Genomic DNA, 19429 nt, shown 5'->3' with positions numbered 1-19429 from the left:
CTAACCCCGTGGTTTTATTAGCACACCACAAACCTAGCCCTTTCTCACAACTTTTCTGATTCCTTTTGCATGAATTACTTTTTCTCATCCTTAACATATGTCTGTGTCAGCCATCCTCAGAGATCAGGCTGCATGTTTCTGTATTGTGGCTGAAGCTCTCATGTGGAGTTTTAAAACAAAGTTTGCCTTTTCTGTTCAGCCTGAATGAATCTGTAAAATAATTTTATGATCTAACAGTCCCACAAGTGTCTGTCTACTGTGATCATTGCACGATATTAGAGGATCCTAGGGTTCTGGAGACTGTGTTAGTGATATGATTCTTTGGGATGTCTCAAATATATTCATCCATTTGCCAGGAAAGAAGGGTCCAGATGCTTGTTTTGAGCACTGTTGAGCACTACAGATCAGTTTATACTGGCTTGTGCTGAGAAGGTTTTCTGCACAAGAGTAAATGAATCGCATGGAAGCCGAGATTCCTATTTTTCCCAGATCTTTATGGCCTTGCTGTAAGATTTGTTCATTATAGTATAGAGAGGCTATTCAAAGTGGGTGATAAAACATTCAGAATGATGCAGATGCTAGCAAGGAATGTGCTTTTAAAACTAATGCAACAATGGAACCCAGTGGGCTTGTTTAAATGCCAGTGTAAATGCACAAAAATATAAATGTTCATATTCAGATCTTGAGATGCATCTAATAGATTACATGAAACAAATTTCTTCTGAATGCTTTTTCTTCGGTTCATTGATCACTGTGCAAGTCTGTACATAAGGTTAGTGTGAACTCATCTGCTGGCCAAGTCACAGTAAAGACTGGCTATGCTCCTAACCTAGGTAATTATTTTGTTATTTATTAGACTAATATCTTCTTGGCATGTTATATTGTGCACACTCAGAACTCACCAAGTTAAGGTTACATCAAAAATGGACCTCCATTGACAAGATTAAATTGAAGTCATTTTCTCTTAGAGCTTAGCAGGTAGAGTATTTGTGTTGTCAGCAAGCAGAACTTTATCCTCTTTCCCCTGGGCATTATTGCAAATGCAGTGTCAGAATGCCAGATGGATTTCCTTTACTACTTTTTCCTCCAATTTTTATTATTTTTTTTTCATTTTCTTTCTACTGCATTTCAGCTGTCACATTCAATAATTTCCTTGGAAGCAAAGTGTCCAAAAGAAGCCACTGTATAACAGCTCTGCCTAAATGCTGTTGCTTTTTTTTACAAATAGTATTTTTGAACTGTGCATGCTACCTGATGTTTCCTTTTCATAGATTGCAGGGCAGTCTTAAATATGTTATTTTTAACAGGCTTTGCATTTGCCCCAAAGGCTGGGGGGGGGGCTGGAAACATGGAGGGTGGTGGGAATTATAATATTCTAATTTTTTATTCCTTTATCTGTAACACAATAAGGAGTATACTCTGCTACAATTTACTTTAAAAGTAACACACAAATAACGTAATTGAATATATACTTATAGAATTGAAAAGAGAGAATACTTACACCAATAATTCAGTGAATATTAAATCAACCAAAGAAATGATCAATTCCAAATACCCTTAATTGTGAAATGAATGCTCTAATTAATTTAAAATATAACCGTTTTTAATACTTGGTTAGCCTTGCCACTTACAAAACATGACAAAGGAGAATGTCCACTAATTAATTCCTTTAGAAAAGGAAGAACCCATCAAATGAAAGGAAGCAATATTCTTTTAGAGGTGTGTAGTGGGTTTATGTGGCAAGGTTTTGGTAGCAGGGGGCTATAGGGGTGGTTTCTGTGAGAAAGATCTAGAAGCTGCCCCATGTTTGGGAAGGGCCCCATTGTTTTCCAGATCTGAGCCAATAAGCGATGTTGTTTGCGCCTCTGTGAGAGCATATTTAAGACAGCGAAAAAAATGCTGCGCCACACAGCAGCCGGGAGAGTCAAGGGAGTGAGAGAACAGCCTGCACGTGCCAAGGTCAGTGTAGAAGGAGGGGGAGAGGTGCTCCAGGCGCCGGAGCAGAAGTCCCCTGCGGCCTGTGGTGAGGACCATGGTGAAGCAGGATGTCCCCCTGCAGCCCATGGAGTACCACGGTGGAGCAGGGTTCCACGCTGCAGCCCGTGGAGGAGACCACGGTGGAGCAGGTGGCCCTGCACCGATGGAGGCTGCCCCCTGTGGAAGACCCCTGCCGGAGCAGGTTCCGGGCCGGACCTGTAGCCCGTGGAGAGGAGCCCACGCAGGAGCAGGTGACCCGGCAGGAGCTGCTGCCCATAGGGGAGCCAGGTTGGAGCAGTTTTCTCCTGAGGGATGGACCCCGTGGTACGGACCCATATCTGGAGCAGTTCTGGAAGAGCTGCTGCCTGTGGGAAGCCCACGCCGGATCAGTTCATCAAGGACTGCATCCCGTGGGTGGGACCCCACAGCACAGGGGACGAGAGTGACCGAGAAGGAGCGGCAGAGAAGAAGTGCTGTAGACTGACCATAACCCCCATTCCCCCGTTCCCCTGCGCCGCTCGGGGGGAGGAGGTGGAAGAGGGTGGATGGGGGGGAAGGTGCTTTTGGTTTGCTTTTTCCTTTGTTTTCTCACTTCTCTCGCTTGTTAGTAATAGGCAATAAATCTTACTATCTCCTTATGCCGAGTCTGTTTTGCCCGTTACAATAATTACTGCGTGATTTTCTCGTCCTTATCTCAATCCTTGAGCCCTTTTCACATATTTTCTCCCCATTCCTCTTTGAGGAGGGGGAGTGAGAGAGCGGCTGTGGTGGAGCTCGGCTGCCCACTCGAGCGGAACCACGACAAGGTGATTGACATGCTTTGCATGGCAAAATATATTCTGATAGTCTTATTGGAAATTTGACCATTTTTTATCCTAACATTTTCTAAGTATTATAAAACCTGTAGGCAAGGTAACCTGATGTACTTAAAACCACTAAGTCTGCATGTGAATTGCTCTATAAATTATTCTGTGATACATAAATTCAGTTAAAGGGGAATACTGTATTGCTACCTTATTTAGTACAGAATCTTTTATTTCCAAATGTATTCATCGTTTCTTTAGAGTAATATTTAAATGAAACTTTTTTGTTTAAATTTTGACTTGGGTGTTGGTGAATGCTTCCAATGGTGGCCTTTAATAGGGGGGAAAAAAAAAACAACACAAGCTTTGATTGCTCTGTGATAATCCCAATAAGACTTACTAAGCTGTGAAGCATCATGAAAGGAACACTGGCCTATCTGAAACCCCAGCAGTTGCAGAGGTATTGTCATGCTCCAAAAACAGAAGAACAAAAAGGAAAACAAAGCTATGTCATTAAGGACAAGGAAACAAATGGTGCAATCCTCCTCACCCTGATTGAATTTAACAGTCCAGGGGATGTAGAGGTGGTTGGCAAGAAGGAAGCATGAAATACAATTTTATTTATCACTGTACTCCCAGAGGTGGAATGTCAGCCTTCCTTCCAGGTTTAGATACTATCTACTATATTACAGAAAAGTTCGGCACTGTACTTCCTTGCTTGGAGCTGGAGTAGGGTTGGTTTTACAACAGTCATTAGTGCATGGCTTAATGTTGGAAGGAATATTCTATTTCTTACTAAGACTGGAAATTCAAATTAGACTTTCAAATCTTCTGCTTAGTGTCTCTGGCTTTTGCAGAGAGGGTGAATCGACATAGTTGCTGTCACATATGGGCAGCAGGCATACAATGCAGTTCATGATCCTGTAGTCTATCATAAACCTGTACAGCAAACAAATGGAGAAGGTTTCTCCCAGATAGAATAAGAACTGCTGTTTCTTGGAAGTGATCACTTTCTTCATCCATTTGCTTTTGTTATGAGAAGAATTAAATGTATAACAGTGACATCTTTCCAGTGGTATTGAGAAGGGGAGCATCTCTGGGGGTCTTGCAAAGTTCTCATAATTAATGAATTAAGTCTCAAAGTTAGTGAAACTACAACTTTAAGTGAAATGAATCTGTAGTCTTTTCTTTATCTATAGCTTCAGAAAGAGAGGGCTGTGAGAGTGTATGGGAGAGCCACCACTTTCTATTTTTTTTTTTCTTCTTTTTTTTTTTTTTCTCCAGAAATTTAGGTTTATGTAGTTGTATATACTCATGACACATATACAACATATTATTTGGTTCGTCTCAGTATAACCCAATTAAAGTAAATTATCTTTAAGGTCAAAGGTTTGGTCATGTCAGATTAATTTCATTTAGGTTGATTTTCAAATGCTGATGTGTCTTAAACTGTTATATGTGAATAACAGTAAGTGGAACTTCAAGTTTATATATTTCTCTTATGCTGTAGGTGCTCAAAACCAAGCTAATATACAGGATTTATTCTGAATTCTATTTTAATCTAAAATCCAATTTATAGGGTGGACATTTTGAAAATAAAATTGAAAGAGCAGGATATTGAAAGCTTGATGTGTAAGCCTCCATTTAAGATACTGGTTAAATTATCTATTCTTTTAATGGAAGCCTACTGATTGTAAAAATTTTACCTGATTGTTTATTAGAATGAGTTGCTTATCACACTGAGAAGCAGTGCTTGAAAAATGACATTGAAGTTTTTACACTTGTTAGTCTGTTTTTACTGTGTAAATGGTATCAATATTTATCCTTGTAAAAGTTGTGTGGATTACATACCATCTATGGTTGCAAAGATTCATGTTATTTATATTGATTTACAATCAAATGGATAGTTAGGGCAGACATCAGGATTTAAATTAATGAAATTCTTCAAAGATGCTGTACTTCGGTATGTTTCAATTAAGAATCATATTATGAAAACTGTTGCCAAAGGTTAAAGACATTTAAGAGGTTAAAAAGTAGTCTTCACTGCTGCCTTCAAAGCTGGATAGAATTTCTGGTTAAACTAGGTCATAAAAAAAATAAAAATCAATTTTATCTAAATTGCTTTTGCTTATCTGGTCAAAAAAACAGGCCAAATACTCTTCAGGAATCTATAAAGAGGCAGACAATTTCTTGTCCAAAATAAGTCACCACTAAGTTTATGTGCCCACATTAAAGTATGCTTGGTTTTACAAAATCTACAATGATGTGCCAGTGTAAAGCTCAGCACAAAGTGAAGATTTTTCATTAGGAAACATCAGTCAGTACACAATGAAGTAGGCAACAACATCTTCAGAAGAAAAAGGCCGAAGAAATTATTCTATCACTGGTTTAGTTAATGTTCCTGTGAAGTAAAATTGCTTTTAGCCTATCAAGGCCTAGGTTCAGCACTGATAACAGTTCTTGAACAGATGAGAGTAAACAGAGAGATCATCATTAAATAATTATTAACCAAATTATTTAAATTTAGAGCGCTTTGTGTTTACCATAGTGCATATGTTGTTTATGTTCAAGGTGTTCTTTGGTCTACCCATAACATTTCCAGGACAGGCAATATGGGTAACCTGAGGTAATATGGGGTTTCCCTGAGATGTGTTGATAAATCTCTGGTTTCATAAATATACCTGTATGAGGATTATAGAGGCATTCTGAGAAATACTAAAAGTATCTTGCTTTTCTGTTCTGGAAGGAGATGCATTAACATTAATCAATGAATCGAGATACGCTATATTAACTTCCCTATATTTTTATGCTGAATGTGCATTCAAAATACTGGATATGTGTCTCTTTCGCAGTATGAATACTTCAATGCTGTGCTCATAAATGAACGAGATGAAGAAGGAAACTATCTGGAGCTGGGAAAGGAGTTCATTTTGGTGCCAAACGACCACTTCAATAACTTACCTGTGAATATCAGTCTGAGTGATGTCCAAGTACCAACAAATATGTACAATAAAGGTAAGATAAGAACTGTTTTATTTCATTATTCCTTTGGCCAAACATAAATTAGGAACTTTTTTCCTTATAAAATGAAACCATCGGCTGACTATGTATTGTGTGTTTTCCAGTTGCAATTATATGGAAAGCAGAGGAATGCTAAAACTATGCCACAGAATAAAATCAGTTACAAAACTGTCAGAGTCCTTAGCAATTTAATATGGTCAATAATTTGTATATTAGACCTGCATGAATATTCCCATATAATATGGCAGAATAAGTTTATTCTTATGAAACACTTTCCAGCCTCTTTAAATCAGTTGAACAGGTCTTACATCATTGCTTACGAGTTGAATTCTCTTTGCTGTGAGCAAGAGGTACCTTTGAAAGACACAAGGTGGGAGCGTGGGGAATATCTTTTTAGAGTTATGCTCTCAAGCTGGTGGGAATAATTCCATCTGTATACAATTGCACACACAGCTGCTGTGAATTTTCAGATAATTTTTAGGAGGATTAAAGTATACTAAAATTTCTACTACCTTGACTATTCTTCATAGGTGCTGTATAGCACATAGTGCTAGCAAAATGCTCCATGAGATATGTTTAGGAATAATGGACCTAGGCCTAAAAATTGGGAAAAGAAGCTGAACTTGCTCAATTTCCTTTTCCACCTTCCCTTTGATCAAGAAGCAAAATTTTCTAATTTTATGGTGCTTATGTAGCACCTGTCCAATTATTTTTATGAAGCCAGTAATAAAAGAAAAAATAAAACAGAAAGTGTAGAAGTTTCCAAACCATGTCTGCAGAATATTTGTTCTTGGTCTGTAGAAAGCTGCCTAATCTCATTATCTGGTTCCTCTTCCTTCTTTTAACTATACTAAAAGACAGCTAAAAATACATTAAATGCTTTCTGTGTAATTCATTCCAGGCTAGCAGTTGTGGTAATTCATGCAAGGATATTGTGTAATGACAAATGGAAGGAGTAGTAGTTCAGATAGGTTTGGCTGGTAGGAGAAGTGATTTATGTAACAGATTGTCTTTAAGTTATGATTCAGGCTTGAGAATCTTGAGATGCCAGAAATTGTACAGTAATGTCTTAAATTAGGCATTACAAAAAAGCAAGGCTTCCTAGACAGCATTTAAAAGGCTGTGAAATGAATAATATGGAATATTCCTACAAGATTTGGAAAATGCTTAAATCTTCTAAAACTACCAAATCATTTTTTTTTTGTTGTGAAGTGATAATATTTACTTGAGAGAGCCTACGTATTAATACAGTCCAGAACTGTTATTTATATGTATTATCATTCATAATAAAATCAAAAATGGGGAAAAAAAAAGGTATGGTATGGTTGTAAAGGGCATCAGGCAGACATCAGGCAATCCTACTTCTCTTGGAGAAGCAAACTAACCTGATTCTATGCTATGCATAGGATCCAGTTTAATATGCTGATTAATTACAGATAAGGCCAAAGGCAAAGGGCTTGTTCCATCTTGGTTTGGCCTTTAATGCAGGGACTGCCTGCAAAGATGGGGGAGATAGAGCTCTGTGATGATTCCTATTTCTACTTCATCTAATTCAAACCAGTCGAAATCATTACTTTAAGCAGCTGCAGGAACACATTTTTTTATTTTTATCATTTAAATGTATTCCAACTGTTGAAATCTGGTTTCTTGCTGACATTTTCCTTACACATGGACATGATATACTCAGTTTTGGAGACTGACAATGTCTGGAAATGTTACTCTTACCAAAAAGAAGAGGTCAGTATACTTACATTTTTTGTTGCCCATTTCTCAAGTTCTGTCATGCAATGGTATGATAACAATTTAATTAAATCCTAACCTGGGGGCAGAGGCCATAGATATCGGTAGGTTTACAGCCAGGTATCTGAATAACACCATTTCTCTAGAAAATGGCTGTTGTTTTCAAGATATGCTTTATTTTATTGAATTAATAGGTAAAACCACAGCTCAAACCTGTAGTTTAAAAGTATAATTCTTGATTATTTAAGCAGAGGACTCTCAAGTCAGCCTAGGAAAATTTGTAAGCTAAGTCTAAATTTTGTTATTTCATTTTTAAAATATTTATTTTTTTTTTTTAGTTCTGGAGATATTTGCAGAGGAGAGTCATAGGACTTGGCAAAGGGTTGAAGAAGGTGCCTTAGACAGAAAGACCCAAGGAGTTCAGTCCATTTAGCTTAGCCAAGATATGATTAGAGGATTAATTAGTTTATCTCTAGTTAATAGTTAATCAGCTTGCCAAAGTTTTTAAAATTGAAAATGGGCTCTGTTAAGGTGTGAATATAGGGTGTTTTTGTTGTTGTTGTTAATGAATATAGTTAATCATTGAAGGAATTTACAGTGGGCTATGAGAAAGGTTTTTCTTCCTCCTGGCTAGAAGCCCTTAATCAAGACCAGAAATTCTGTTTTGTTTGTTATTTAAATAATACATAGTCTAGAATTAGTTTAGGGAAAAACTTTGGCGTGGTCCGATCGCATGATCATAATGATCCATTCCTGCTGTAGAATCACTAAACTGAACATTCACAGTCCCTAACTGGGCTCTAAACAAGATTGGCTTAAAATCAAGGGACATAAATATGAATTCTCTTCTTTAAATATCTTCTGGCTCTGTCAGCCTCTGCATAGAAAAGATAAAAAATATGAACAGTAACAACAAGGCTAATTCCAGTTCTAAGGAAACCATCAAGTTTCAAATTTGAAAATGTAAAGAAAAAGCAATTTTCATGACATGCTAATGAAATCAAGAAAGCTAAAATACCATAAATATAATAGCCATGATATTAAAATTTAATGTGGAATGTTTTGAAGAGGAAAATAAGCCAAAAAAAAAAAAAAAAAGCAAGCTGCCAACCTGATTTGTAGTCATACATGTAACTCATGTAACTCTGGTGCCACCTTTGACTACATGTTGTGTGTACCTACTATAAATGTAGAAGAAAAAGTAAATCAGTGAATTTTACATTTACCATGCTTTTTGAGTCTGGCATCATTTTAAATTATGAAGAGCCGGTCTACTTATTGATATGGTCTTGTGTAGTCTGTTTGCTTCTCTCTCCTATGCCCTCTCCCCTTCCTGCCTCAGTGTCTGCATATCTTACAGTGCATATCAATTCTTGTTAAAAATAGAAAAGTTAACGATCTTTGGAATATAAATCCTGTAAAGTCATGGGCTCAGAAAACACCCTTTTGGCATTCCCATAATAATCATACAAGGAGCTCAGGAAAAAAAAAAAAAAAAAAAAGTGGGATGATTGTTTTACAGATAGTGTACCTGGATGCTGATACGGAGAGATCTCTCACAGCAAGGCTGTGAGACACAGCAAGTTCATTTAAACTGCAGAAAATTTTGATGAAATTGGCCTCCTGCATTTTTCCTGTAAGTGACTGCTTATGATAATGTTTTGCTTTTGAAATATTAAAGCACACATTGGGATTCTAAGTCTGTCAGTACATTCTGTTTCTTTGCTTTAAGCATGAAGTGTAATCATTGCTTGCAGCCAAAGGATTTGCAAGGCAGTATCCTTTTAAACAATGAATAAATAATTAAGATTAAGTAAGAAGTTCTGTGATAACTCTCTTAGCAAGCAGTAACTCCTTCTTTCATCCTCAAATTTGTTAACTGATGATTAACAGCTTTGTACAGATTTGACAAAATGGAGAAAAAAAGTTCTTCAGTGAATTAATCCGCTGTATCACATAGGTATTTCCATATAGAAGGAAGGGAGGAAGAATGTTACCATTTTCATATTGAAAGGAAAGTTCACAGTTTTAGAAAGTATACAGTCGATCTTAATCCAGTTTGGAAAACACAATACCAAGGCAGAAATCCAGATAGGAGAACAACTGTGTATAAGGCACTGCCTGATTGAGCTGCTTATTTTTTTTTAGGAAGTTTATTTACATGGGTTATAAATCAGCAACAAAGCAAGTTTACATCTCTCATTTTCATTGTTTAATGCTCTACTGATATTTAGAATGCAAGTGATTTGGGGCATGCTACCTGTCTCAGACGTAACTTTAAGATATACTTCTATGGGTATACCTTCCAAAGATACTCAGATACACATTTCTGCACATCGTTTGTAGTATTTTAATCAGCTATTGTGGAAGAAATATTAATTTAATTAAAAAAAAAAAAAAAAGATTTTAAGTTTACATCATGTCAACATTTGTTTAATTACTTTCTGAGATGCTAGTAGCATATTTAGAAGAATCTAGGAATGTGATATGTGATTAAAAAGTAGGCAGTTGGAATGTGGGTTAGGCTTTCTGGCAACCATCCATGACGAACATAGTTTCTTGCAGTAGAGTTGCCTCTGGGAGAAGGTGAGATTCTGTAAAGGATTTATGTACTTGAGGAGATGATCATACATGTAGAAGGCTTCAGAACTCTCAAATCTGATCTTATATTGTCAGCGTATAAAAGGAAAAGAAAATTAGAATAGCATTTTACCTTCTGTTAGTATAGGAATGTGGATAGTCTTAACTTTAAATTATTTATTTGTCCAAAGTTTATGTTGTATCTGAGCAGAAGAACCTATTCCTATTTTATTTTTCTAAGTCTAGGTCATACAAAATTATTTACCTATGGTTGTGGTCAGTAATTACGTGGTTTCTTCCACTGAGGTGGAAGCTCAGCATACTCAACGTTTTTTCCAGCTTTTGAAAGAGGCTTATAAACACCTATCTAACATGATGCAGTTCCAACTATTTTCTTGAATCTTTTGGGATTTCAGCAGAATGTAGGTGAAAACCAAAGCTGGGGTGGTTGAATCTTGATGACAAATACTCAGAAAATTCTAAAATATGGGACCTGTTGAGAAATGAAGTATAGTGTGGTAGAGGTCTCTCACAGCAGGTTCTCAGATGCTCATGTTAGCATTGCATAAAAACTATGAAATTCCAGAGGACATTGATAAATGTTACCTCAATATTAGCTGAAAACAGCTTCTATTTTAGAGCTTTCACAATAACTCTGTTTGATAAGGTAAACTTTACCAGTAGTAGTTGGTAGAAAGGGCAAAAGACAGATTGTCTTCTTTTCAATACTTTAGAAATTTCAATACACTAGTAGTACTTGTGTTTTAAACTGTCTTTGTATTGTACCTTTGTGCATTTATTTATGTATTTGTGCTTATTTGTTTATTTTGTTGTTGTTGTTCATTTCTTTCTACCTCTTAGTTCCTCAGAATTGTCAGCTTGGTCATTAACAAGAGTTAGACTAGTTCCCTAACTAATGTAAGTCATTAACTGATTTAGTTGTTACTAGATTCTCGTTTATCAAGGATTGGTGCAAACTGCAGGATTTCCCTCCTTCAAGTCAATGACATTACAATATTGCAAAATTAGCATTAGACTGCAGTTGCCTTTTGGGTCCCTAGGAATGTTAACAGGCAGCTATTTAGCCATATCAAAACAGGCACCTGTCTGCCTGGAAGACTTCTTGATATTTTTCGATTTCTGGGACATTATTTCAGTGGTCCTTGAATATTTCTGGGACTTGAAATTGCAGAGCATTTTCAGAGTAACTGTAAAGTGTAAGAATTAGTAGTGCTTTCTAAGGACAGTTGATGCGCTGTATGTATTCTCAAAAAGTGACACGTATGTCGTTTAACCACCTTTTGTTGTTATTAGAACTTAAGTAGTAATTTTGGATTTTAAGAACTTCAATATCTGCAGCCACTGGTTAGGATTCAAGGGTAGATAGTAAGATGTTTAGGCACATACCTCTCTAATTTGATTTCATGACTAGTTTGTGTTTTTAAATGGGCAAACAGGAACTGACTCAGATCTCTAGGTAAAAATGAATCCAGTGAAAGGTGAAGGGAGGCAGACCTTTTACACTGGAAACAATAACAAAACTAAATGATTTATCACAGTTGGATAAAAAACAAACAAAAACAAACAAACAAAAAAAACCACCACTGTCTGCTGAATTTCTGTTTAGAGTAAATCTATTCAGTTTAATAATTTCTTCACTGTAAGAAATTCAGACTTAGGGAGAGATTTCTGTGCCTATTTTCCAATTATAAAAGTCCTATTTATTTTAAAAAAGTTATGTTGTTAAGTATGAGCAATGTTTTCTAGGCCTAGTTTTGTCCCAAATTTAGGTGAACTTCTGAAGTTTTCTTGTCACGCATACTTTTTATTTGTTCCTGTTTAGGCCTTTACTAAACTTTAACAATATGCAAGTTGTATTCCTTTCCTTGTTACCGCTTTTTCCTTGCTTACCAGAAAACACAGTTTCTTCTTTTTTCTACCTTGAATTTTCACCTTCATTTTCTGTTGGAACTAGGTCTTGCTTGGGCTTCCTTGTGCTATGGTTCAGACTGTCATTTACTTTTTTTTTTTTTTTTTTTTTTTTTTTTTTTTTACCTTTTCCTTTGGAGATTAATATCAATAAACAAATTTAGAGTGTTTGAAGGTACACTTGGATGTTTGGTGTCAGCTGAAGGTTATTAGGGATAAGAAATTCCTGCTTTCTGCCATTTGTCCTTCTGGGTATTACTGCCACATTCAGAGCAGCTGTCAGAAACTGTTCTGTAAGCTCTTCCCAAAACTGGTTTAGTTAAAGGAATCGAGTCAGCATTTTTTCCTAGCAGAGTGAAATCAGAATCATTTTGACAGAACTAGGGTAGGGTTAAGCGTATGTGGATTTATCTGCTAGCTTTGGACAGTAGTCTATGGGAGATGTCAGAGGAGGAAGATGCCAATGGAGGTATACTAGCGAAAGAGTTAATGTGTACTGGGATGAGATGCAGTTTGAGAAACATGTCAGACTTTGTATGAGAGAGAAACGAGAGAAGAAATATAATTTATTTTGGCAGTAGAAAGGAAGTAGGCTTACATGAGTTGATTTAAGCTAATGGGAGTTTTTCCTTTGTATTCATTTCTGGTTTACTATATATTTAACTTGCTGAGTTTTATAATGGAGGAATATTTCCTAGAGGATAAACCTTCATCCTATTAACACAGCTGACAGTGGAATTAAATGCATTCTACAGCTTTGCAAGACTTAGCCATCCAAGTCCTTGAGGAAAGAGTCCAAGCTTACTGGATAGATAAACAACAGATTTCCAAATTCTAAATGTTCTTAATTTTTATTGTATCCTTGTCTACATCACTAGCTAATGTCAGAGGAGAAGACATGCAGGTACATCTGTGCTATATGATGGAGAGTTGTGCAGTCTATTCTTAGCACAATGGATGTAGACGTATGCATAATTCACTGGAGTATTGTATGGAAATATGAATGCAAGATGGTTATATTAGCATGGTTCTGCAACTAAGTTACCAGTCCCTGACCCTTAAGGATTTTAATTTAAGGTACAGCACAAGGTTAATGTCTTTATTTTGCTTCCCATCCACAGGCAGCTAGATTGCTGCTTTGCACTGTCCTCCTTTTGTACGGTGCATGACAGTGCATAGCTTTTAAGAGACATATTTTTGTACGCCAATATTATAGTGCTCACTTGTTTTCACATAGTTTGCTTCTGGTGGGATTCCATTATGTAGCCTGAGGCATAGTTTCTTACTTTAAACTCTGTGACCCTTGTAACAGTTTTAGAGTAGGCTCAGCAATCCGGTGCTCTTCAGCACAGCACCTCTTTGCAAATGGTTATGTTCCATTGATTTTTGTGGTCCTGAAATCTAACGCTTGCTGAACTACCGTGTTCTGGGTGGGGAGCATATTAAGGAGCATATTAACTCGACTATGTACAGTAGTCTGCTGTCATAACCATCTTCTAAAGGGCTTTCTGATCCAAGAAGGCACTTAAAAGTACCTTCCTGCTTTCCTATGTGTTGCTGAAGCTGAATCAAAATACTGGTGCCTGGGCATGAACAGGTAGTTATTTAAATGCATTTTCCTTCTATAGAAACTTGATATCAAAAACTGACCTATCTAAGAGACGATGGGAGAAAGAGTGCCCTGTGCAGGAAGAAGAAAATATGTTATAATTGATTGCTGATTTTAGTAATAATATGTCAAAATAAAGCATAAAATATCCTCAAATAGTTGGGTTTGGAAAGTTATTCTCCAACTTCCATTTACTATAGAGAATGGGGTTTATACTATTGAACCATGTTTCAAATTTTTTTTTGTATATGCATATATTTTAAATTAAAGGAGTTACGTGAACTTCTAGCACACTGCTTACAATGATTTCTTTTTAATGTGGACATTATTTATACTGAATAGATTTCTCTTATTTCTTTATACTGAATAGATTTCTTTATACTGAATAGATTTCTTCCTACAACTTTGTCTGACATTTCATTAATGTCTTCCAGTAAAAAAGACTGATTTTTCCTGTCCTTTGTTCCATCAACCTAGTTATATTTTATAGTGTACTGCAACGTGATTTGGAAATACATTTTGGCATCACAGTCATTTTTTGTGAATTTGTAATTGACTAAGTCTTCATTCCTTACTATAATGTATTTCAGAGGGGAGCAGGTGAACAATATGGTTTAAATCTCATAATCATAGCTGACTTTTTAAAATATCTCCTTAATAGCAGTTCCCTCTCGCCAACCCCTGACATCAGACCGTGTTATGTACATTCTGCTGGTTACCTTTTTAGCACTACGAAGGAATTATTTTCTTATCAGCTTTGCTGGACTCTGGCAAAAGCCTATCAGCAGCCCAGAGATTGGTTGTCTTACAACAATCTCTGCTATGATAAATTGGCAGGTGCCTAAGTAAGTTACTTTTGCCTCATCAGGACTGTTTCACAATTAAATTAGAAAATGTATTTAGGGGGACATCTTTATTAAGGAAGCTGGAGAATAGCGTGGGCACAGGCATGTGAAGAAATCATTTCTCTAAATCCCACTTGTTTGGAGTGTTTAAAAAAACATGTATAAAAAATAAGAAGATGACCTAGGATTGCAGATCCTTGAATCCAGGTATGTTTAGATAATGAAAGAGCCTTAATTCAAGATGTTGCTGTATCTTTACTCACAGAACACAAGAACCAAAATAGAAAATAAAATTTAGCTATTAGTGTGATACAGAGTTAATCTGCTGCTTTAAAAAAAGAATAACGCTGAAGTCCATGAATATTTTCAAGCATTTCTGTCAAAATGCGATATGGTTTATGTCAACTCAACTAACAAACATACGGCATGCAATATGTTGTTGAGAGTCTCAAGCTGTGTCATCAGCATATTAAAAAAAAAAAGTTCATGAATGTAGAATACAACTAAAAGTTCCATAATATGTTAAAAAAAAATCTTCACTAGTATAGTCAAAATAAGTTTTTTCTTTCATTTATATCTCACTGAGACTAATCGTATGCCACTGGAATTGAAATACATTCAAGTATTACCAACCCTGTAGACTCCAACAGTCTTCTAAGAAGTATGAATTTATTAAAGTGATTTAAAGGTCTCTTACAAGTCTTGAAGTATATTTGGACTTGATGTTTTTCAGCGACAAGACTGAATATTCCATATTTTACTACGGATTTCAATTTTTATTATTGCTCTCATTATTTTCAAAATTTGATGGTTTTTCATGTGGAGAGCCTTCTTTTTAGCCTTCTTCCATGACTTATTATATTTATTTTATATAATGTATATATAAATATATACTTATTTACATAATGTAATATTTTTTCCCCACAAGCTTATACTCTTCTGGAGAAATACAACTTTATCTTCATTTCTGAGCTTTGCAAATGACCCAGTTATTTGTAATACATCTGTACTGCCTTTTGTGCCTTTGTCTCTCTTGTCCACTATCATTTGCTGGCTGTTCAAAGTACAGATTGTATCATGTGACTTAAACCTTTATTTAAAAGCTATGTTTTTGATGATGATTATTATAGAAAGGAATTATTTGCACCAGTTATTTGCATACTTTCATATTGTTTTCTGGGTTGATGTTTTGTTTCTTGTTTCTTGCATTTGTTTCCTTAATTCTACCTTCCTATCTTCATAATTAATTGCCTCACAAATACTTAAATAACTTACAAATAGTATGAATGCAATGTAGCTTTGAATAATTATGGACTCAGCGTCTTTACAAACAAAACATGAAGTCTAGCCTGTGCTTCTCTGCTTTCCGTGTTTACTCCTTCAATAGTAGAAATACTGCAAAAGTAGATTTCAGACTCAGACTTTGCAAATTATCTTCAAGTTTTGCTTAATCACTTTATATACTGGTAAAGAACATCACTCGTGTCAAATGGAATTTCCATTGCATGATTTTCACTGCATGTTAAAAGATGAGTTTATGCACTATGAGTCAATAAATGCAGACAGTAACCAAAAGTTTTGATTGCATAGGAAAAAACCTGCGGCATATAATAAAGCCTTCTCTAAAAGATATTGAAACATGATGAACCACAACCATTTCTTGATTAACTGAGTTTTTTCAATTTGCTACTTAAAAAGAGCTATGAATATTGTTCAGTCATACTTTCCTATCAACTCCTTCCAAGAGCCTGTCAAAACTGAGATTACCTATTATCTAGAATATTAGAACCAAAACAATTCATTTCTTAAGTGATGCAGAAAGATTATAATCTGCAACTAGCAGATACGTAAAACCACTTTCCTGCAAGGTGTGAAATTAAGAAATAAAATCTTGTCTGTCACTGTTATATATGATTTTATGGACTGTGCTTCTGAAAATTCAACATCCTCAACATCCTGGACTTGTTATTTAAATAGTCACAGACACATACTGTCCTGGACCATTATACTTATATTTTGAAATCCATTGACTGAATTGTTTGTCTTCACATTTTAAGTTCTTCAGGACAGTGTTTGCACTGTCTTCCTAACTTTGGTCATTGTTTAATTTAAAAGGAACTTTCTTAGTCTGATTTAGTCAAGGTTGCAGAGAGTTTCCTCTCTTCCCATATTTCTTTGTTTTAACTGTTACGGACTATTGGACAAAGATGCACAGACTTCTCTTCTTGTTCCATCTGTTTTTGCTCAAATTCTGCCTCAGATCTGGTTCTCAGAGCCTCCTCAGGCTGCTGCTTTGTTCTTGCAAAGGGCTTTTTCTTCACAGATACATTTGTTTAATTTTTTTTTTTTTTTTTTTTGAACAAGCATTTTGGAGATGTTGGAATCACTAGGCAAGACGTGTACTACTGTGCCTTATCTATCTTGTATCCTAGTCTCTGTCTCTCTGGCTGTGGATCTAGTCTATATTTCTAATACAGCTACATTGCCATGGCAACTAGAAGTCTAATACAAACTACACAGTAACATTAAGTTTTTACAGAAAAAGCCCTATTTTCTGCTACTCCTTATTCAGCAGCTGTTGCTTAGTTACTTGGGGCTGGGCTTTACCTAATGACAAATGGGAGCAAGGGAAGGTTTGTTCGTGTGCCCTACCTCAGGTATAGTATGAAGAAGCCTTTTGACCTGAGACACCTCTGTTAATCATGGTGCCTCCTGTACATGTTGCTTCCTGGGGTGAGACAGTGGTAAAAATTTACCATTGGCCTATAATGGTAGGAAATTACTCAGTCTTCTCTTTCATCTTTCCATTTTCTGTATTGTTGTCTCTGATTTGTATTAACTTCTCTGATGGTGGGTTAGGAGCTATGGAGCCAGAATTTCTGCTCCTGTTGTGAACCAATGGAGGCAGCAGCTACTTAATGCTGCTGCTCCTGCCCACTTGGGCCAGGGTACTAGGTAACGCATCTAGGTATGTATATAATGTCATGTTCACAGCACACATTGGAGCTCAACTGAGAGCATTAGGCTCTTGCAGGATGCAGAGTTGTAGGTAACAAATCCTGTTATAAGGCTCCTCATTAGCCCATGCTGTGCCATGCCAGTTTAGCCGCATGGCTTCCAGCTCTGGAATTGGTGCCTTGGTATGGTCCTGCCCTGCACCACACCTACCTTGGGCATAGGTGAAAATGGGCTCAATGTGAGTGCAGGTATCTCTTGCCTTGGCTTCCATGAGCATGAATTCACATCAGGTACCACTGACTGCCTCAAAACTTTTTTTTTTTCCCCTACAATTTGAATTGTAGGGGAAGAGTGTGGTCTACAAAGACAAATTTTTCAAGAATAAGGTAAATGAGTCTCAAAAGGTAAAGTAGTGCTAGACTGAGAACGCGAATAACAAGCACAGCAAAAACAGCCTCTCTGAATCGGAGTGAACTGAGTGATGTTGCAGAACTAACTGAAGTACATTTTAAGCTACATTCAATTGAGACTTTAAAAGCAGTTTTTAACCCAAGCAGTATTACTTTCCATAGTCTCAACATCTGTGACTTGTAGGTATGCTATGTTTGGGGTGCTTATTTGGGGTGCTTAATTTCAGAGAGTCTGATAAGTTATTTCATATTCACTGTTGATTATCTTGGGAATTATCCACTCAACCCTAGCATCCCTCAACTGAAACAGGTTCTCTTCTGGCCTGGTTACATTTGGCATCACTAAACAAAAAGAAACCTTAAGTGTGTTAGCACTGAAATAATTGCATTTGTTCCCAGACAGTCAGCGCAGCAGTAAGGAAGCAGCTATGTGTTGGACTAACATAAATGGTTTAACCTCATCCAGCTGTATGGGCTTTTAAAGATGCATCTAGAACATGTTGCTTGCTTGAAAGATCAGTCTGGAATGCAGTGGTGAAAAGTTCTTACATGAAATATACATTATATTGCAGGATCAAAGTAAATGTTTTTAATTCTCATTTAGACCTATGTTTTTAAATTTAAGAAAAGCTTGAAAATTCACTTTTTCAAAAAAAAAATAAAAATCCTTTTATGTGTGACAAATGTGGGTATTTTGTTGCATTGTAGATCAGTTCTCTACCTGGAGCAGAAGTTTGTGCCAAAATCAGGCATTATTTTTTTAATGTGTCTGTTTGCAGAGAGATTCAGGATTCTTCTTCCATCAACAAATAGGAATAAATTCCACCCAAGCAGGCTTTAGGAATCTTCAGTGAGGGTACCATTGTCTTGTTGTTAAAGCAATTGCTTTGTCTTCTGAAAAGTGCAAAAAAAAATCAATCACTTCAAACACAGAAAGTATCTTTCTTCCTACCTTTATTCTCTGTATTTTGAGTCTGGAAGACTATTGTTTGGGGGATTTTCTTGTTGGTCACTTCCCTTTTTGTGTAACTTCTCTGTAAGCCAAAGAAAGGCTTGAACATATCAAAAAATCAAATAAAAACAAAACAATATACATCCAGGTCTATAGATATGTACAGGATATGTGTGTGTAAATATACCATACGTTTAGCAAAGAGCTTCCTGTCCGTAGAGAATTTATTTCAGGTTATTGTTCATCAGTACCCTCTGGTGTGCAAGTTGTTTCACTTTTTTGGTAAGTAATGTACCTTTAAATATTGAAAATGTATAACTTGTTTGTTCTCCTTTAGAGTGCTAATTTTCCTTACTTTTGTCCATTTCTTTATTTTAATGAGAAAAAGTGATCAGAATATGTTCTGTTATTGACTTAAAATAACAAACAGGAAAAATTACAGAAGCTAGCTTTCAGAGTGGAATATTAAAGAAAAAAATCTCATGATTCCGTAGAAGATTATTTTTAATGGATTGAGTTCACTTGCTAGGAATGCATTGGGGGGTTTTGTTTGTTTTTCAGTTTGTTTTGCTTTACTTTAAGATTTTTTCAAGACATTATTTCCC

At 36.1% G+C, this 19429-nt stretch overlaps 1 protein-coding gene across 1 annotated transcript in view; it reads left to right on the top strand.

Moving 5' to 3' along the window:
* The window catches only part of CACNA2D3 (calcium voltage-gated channel auxiliary subunit alpha2delta 3), a gene marked incomplete at both ends in the record, with an annotated part of 463508 nt that overhangs the window by 167517 nt on the left and 276562 nt on the right, over positions 1-19429 (top strand). The window contains one exon of the mRNA XM_084292978.1: positions 5633-5795. Coding sequence (XP_084149104.1) covers positions 5633-5795 — 163 coding nt within the window. The remainder of the gene's footprint in view (positions 1-5632; positions 5796-19429) is intronic.

This window comes from Netta rufina (genome assembly GCF_964035555.1).
Source record: "Netta rufina genome assembly, chromosome: 10".
In the NCBI taxonomy this organism is placed as follows: domain Eukaryota; kingdom Metazoa; phylum Chordata; class Aves; order Anseriformes; family Anatidae; genus Netta; species Netta rufina.
This window is presented reverse-complemented; position numbering and strand designations above follow the sequence as displayed.